Source organism: Ylistrum balloti, unplaced genomic scaffold (genome assembly GCF_031769215.1).
Source record: "Ylistrum balloti isolate Yb309-2 unplaced genomic scaffold, AGI_CSIRO_Ybal_v1 Utg370368, whole genome shotgun sequence".
NCBI classification, from domain to species: domain Eukaryota; kingdom Metazoa; phylum Mollusca; class Bivalvia; order Pectinida; family Pectinidae; genus Ylistrum; species Ylistrum balloti.
This window is the reverse complement of record NW_026782259.1, coordinates 958,457-963,114: the sequence shown is the minus strand read 5'-3', so window position 1 is coordinate 963,114 and position 4,658 is coordinate 958,457. Positions and strand designations below refer to the sequence as shown.

The 4,658-nt window shown below is 33.8% G+C and overlaps 1 protein-coding gene across 1 annotated transcript; it reads left to right on the top strand.

Annotated features, from left to right (window-relative positions):
- The first annotated feature begins 1,861 nt into the window (after window positions 1-1,861).
- LOC132553954 (beta-1,3-galactosyltransferase 5-like) lies at window positions 1,862-2,902 on the top strand. Its single transcript, XM_060218248.1, has one exon. The coding sequence runs from the start codon at window positions 1,862-1,864 to the stop codon at window positions 2,900-2,902; it is 1,041 nt and encodes a 346-aa protein (XP_060074231.1).
- The last annotated feature ends 1,756 nt before the right edge of the window (window positions 2,903-4,658 follow it).

Here is a 4,658-nt window from a genome sequence, read left to right as displayed (position 1 = left end):
TTATTCATTCTAGCCTCTCACATACTGTTAAATTTTAATATTAATTCAGTTTTGCCGAAATTGAGGAACCGTACATGGTATTGTAAATCTGACCGAATCAGAAATTTTAAACAGTATTATTTCATAATTTATAATGATCTGTCACTATAAATCAAATATATACTAAACAAAAGAGACTGTTGAATATTACATGTATAAAGTATTATCCTTGCTGATAACTAATTCTAACGAAAAGGGTGGTTCACATTTATGATTGACTATAAAACACAATAGCATATGTCCAGTCAGTTCGAATTTTGAAAATTGATTATGATACATCACTTCCTCATTAGTTTGACACACTTAATTTTGAGCTTGATTTTTGAAAAATGGCACACTGGAAACGTTGAATGAAGAAAGAAAGAAAATTAACGGTACTACAAGAGTTGAGCGAATGACCTACAAATTCATTTTCTCCATTAAACAAATTCCAGTTGTTCGAATCGCACCACAAGGTTACGAATGCAGTAAACTGATGGAGCATAAATGGTTACTACATAGTTTACTGTAAGATACATTAAATAGGTGAAAACAATTTTGATACCATCAATTGTTGCTACTGAAGCATGTGATAAAAAGTAAATCACCTGTACGTACATGTATCTATACATGCCTTCAAAACAAACATCGTCTCTATTAAAAATTTATGAATTAATCCCGAGTTCACAACAAATCATCGCTGTGCATGGGGTAACAATGGACCAATGACTGTCTTGATAGTTTTCTCAAATTACATCACCGTTTCATCAAACATACTCAATGCCCCAGTGACGTAGAAAAGGCAACTGTCCCTACCTTCTCACCCCTACCTTGACTTTTTAGAGTGGGAAGCAAAGATATATTTTGTCGCCTTTTACTATTCAGTTCATTCAGACTTTCATAATGCATGTTACCTAACATAATTATTATAATACCTCTTATTTCCATACATGTTGAAAAATTGATTACACGATTTTCTACATTGTATACATTTTTGTAGTTTTCAAATATTCTAAAAAAAATCATAACGAAATCAAGAATAGCCACACAAAAAATACCCCACACATTTCCAGATATGTAATATAGCTAGGTATATATCTGATGCGACACTTTGAACAAAACCATGCACGACTCGTTGTTATTAAAATAACGACAATCACCACATTACAAAGCTAGAATGCTCATTAAACTTTTATGTACCCACTTGTGTGGGAGTGTTGAAGAAATCTACTGAGCAAATATTTATCATGTTTGACTATTGCTTGGTTTCATTCGATAAAAAACAAATACAGCAATCACTCAACATGTGGCGAATGTACACGGTATTTACAGTGTCTTCATCTTAAGCTGTGTGAATTATTCATCACCAGTCAAGCAAATCAGGCTAGATCAGGGGACCATGTCTGTATTAAAAAACACTAATCGATAGAACGTCGACCTTATCGATTTGGTAGCACATGTCTGATATGTGCGAAGAATAAAATTCCAGTAATGTTTCATTCACAAAAAGAAAGTGATACCAACAGCATTAAACACGCTGATATTCAAATCACGGACTAAACATTTTTCACGTGTATAAAACAATAACAATATATATATATATATATATATATATATGAGAATAATAATCAGAAACACGATGTGCATTTAGGTGTAATGCTTTCACGAAAGCGCTCATGCTTTACACTTAAATGCACATCGTTTTTATGATTATTATTCTCATATATTGCACCAGACACTGAGCTGTTGATATTTTCATTATATATATATGTGAGTATGTGTGTGTGTGTGTGTGTGTGTGTGTGTGTGTGAGGGTGTGTGTGTGTGTGTGTGTGTGATATAGATGCTTGTAGACAATTTAGAAGGCTGCTATGTCTTCTATTGCAGGGCCGTAAGAAGGCCGACAAGGAGAAGAGTCGGCGGTGTGATGTTCGTGGGAGCAGTACTGATGGTGTGGTTGTTCTTTTCCCAAGCCATTCATGAGCAAACGTTAACCCTCCCAAACCTTTTAAAGTTTGCTTACCAACAGGAGAGCCTTAAACCCATACCATTTTCACTTGTTCCAAATTTGAAGTGTCCTAAAAACTCTACGAGAAATATTGTTATCATGGTTTTAAGCAAAATGTCCAATATTGTGACACGGCACGCCATTCGAAGGACATGGGGAAATCGGGAGATGCAAATAAAATACAACTTTAGTATGTACTTCGTTGTGGGTAGAGAGGAAGGAGTCAGTCTAAACAACGATAATGGAGATCTCTTGCAGGTGGATGTCGATGAAGATTACAATAACTTAACATACAAAACAATAGCTGCTTTCAACTGGGTCGTACATTATTGTCAGGGAACGAGGCACTTTTTTAAAATCGATGACGATGTGTATTTAGATCTAGACATTCTCAGTAAAATTCAAAGGGATGCCAATTATGTTCCAGATTATGCTATTCTTGGTTCATGCAACCAAATATCATTTCCGTGTAGGAAGTCAAGCAAGTGGCAAATTTCTTACGAAGAATACCCTTTTCAAATATTACCACCATTTTGCAATGGACCGGGATACGTGATGACGTTAAATACAGCCCGCAAAATATATGATGAAATGAGAAATACAAGAGTATTCAAATACGAAGATGTTTATGTAGGGATTGTTGCTTATAAACTTGGGTTATCGGTAAAGAATGTAGATAACTTTGTTTATAATATGAATATTTATGTTTACGACTGGTTGTTTAGTGACCTGTTTTCTCGATGTCATATAATAACACATTATGTTTCACCAGGTACTGTGCAACAATACTGGGATCGCCGAACCACGTTCGGCAAGGATAAAAACGATTGTTCTATATGGGGAATAGGCAAATTCATATTATCTTATATTGTATAGAAAATGACGGTTCTGAGTCGTTTTATGTACACCTATTGATCTTGTGAATTTTGTTATTCTGTTCTTGTTTAGACAGTAAAATATCTTTCCTAAGTATGCTTTGTTTATAACAGAATATCCCTAAATATCTTTGGTTTATAACAGGAATATCCCTAGGTATGTTTGGTTTATAACAGGAATATCCCTAGGTATGTTTGGTTTATAACGGGGATTTCCCTAGGTATGCTTTGTTTATAACAGAAATATCTCTAGGTATGTTTGGTTTATAACACAATATCCCTAGATATACTTCGTTTATAACAGAATATCCCTAGGTATGGTTGGTTTATAACAGGAATATCCCTAGGTATACTTTGTTTATAACACAATATCCCTAGGTATGGTTGGTTTATAACCGGAATATCCCTACGTATGTTTGGTTTATAACAGGAATATCCCTAGGTATACTTTGTTTATAACACAATATCCCTAGGTATGTTTGGTTTATAACACAATATCCCTAGATATACTTCGTTTATAACAGAATATCCCTAGGTATGGTTGGTTTATAACAGGAATATCCCAAGGTATACTTTGTTTATAACAGGAATATCCCTAGGTATGTTTGGTTTATAACACAATATCCCTAGATATACTTCGTTTATAACAGAATATCCCTAGGTATGGTTGGTTTATAACAGGAATTTCCCTAGGTATGTTTGGTTTATAACAGAATATCCCCAAATATCTTTGGTTTATAACAGGAATATCCCTAGGTATGTTTGGTTTATAACAGGAATATCCCTAGGTATGTTTGGTTTATAACGGGGATTTCCCTAGGTATGCTTTGTTTATAACAGGAATATCCCTAGGTATGTTTGGTTTATAACACAATATCCCTAGATATACTTCGTTTATAACAGAATATCCCTATGTATGGTTGGTTTATAACAGGAATATCCCAAGGTATACTTTGTTTATAACACAATATCCCTAGGTATGTTTGGTTTATAACAGGGATTTCCCTAGGTATGTTTGGTTTATAACAGAATATCCCTAAATATCTTTGGTTTATAACAGGAATGTCCCTAGGTATGTTTGGTTTATAACAGGAATATCCCTAGGTATGTTTGGTTTATAACGGGGATTTCCCTAGGTATGCTTTGTTTATAACAGAAATATCTCTAGGTATGTTTGGTTTATACCACAATATCCCTAGATATACTTCGTTTATAACAGAATATCCCTAGGTATGGTTGGTTTATAACAGGAATTTCCCTAGGTATACTTTGGTTTATAACACAATATCAGGTATGGTTGGTTTATAACAGGAATATCCCTAGGTATGTTTGGTTTATAACAGGAATATCCCTAGGTATGTTTGTTTATAACAGGAATATCCCTAAATATATTTATGGTTTATAACAGGAATATCCCTAGGTATGTTTGGTTTATAACAGGAAAATCCCTAGGTATGTTTGGTTTATAACAGGAATATCCCTAGGTATGTTTGGTTTATAACAGGAATATCCCTAGGTATGTTTGGTTTATATTTGTTTATAACAGGAATATCCCTAGGTAACACAATACAGATATACTTCGTTTATAACAGAATATCCCTATGTATGGTTGGTTTAATATTCAATATCCCTAGATATACTTTGGTTTTGGTTTATCCCTAGGTATATACTATCCCTAAATATCTTCGTTTATAACAGAATATCCCTAGGTATGTTTGGTTTATAACAGGAATATCCCTAGGTATACTTTGTTTATA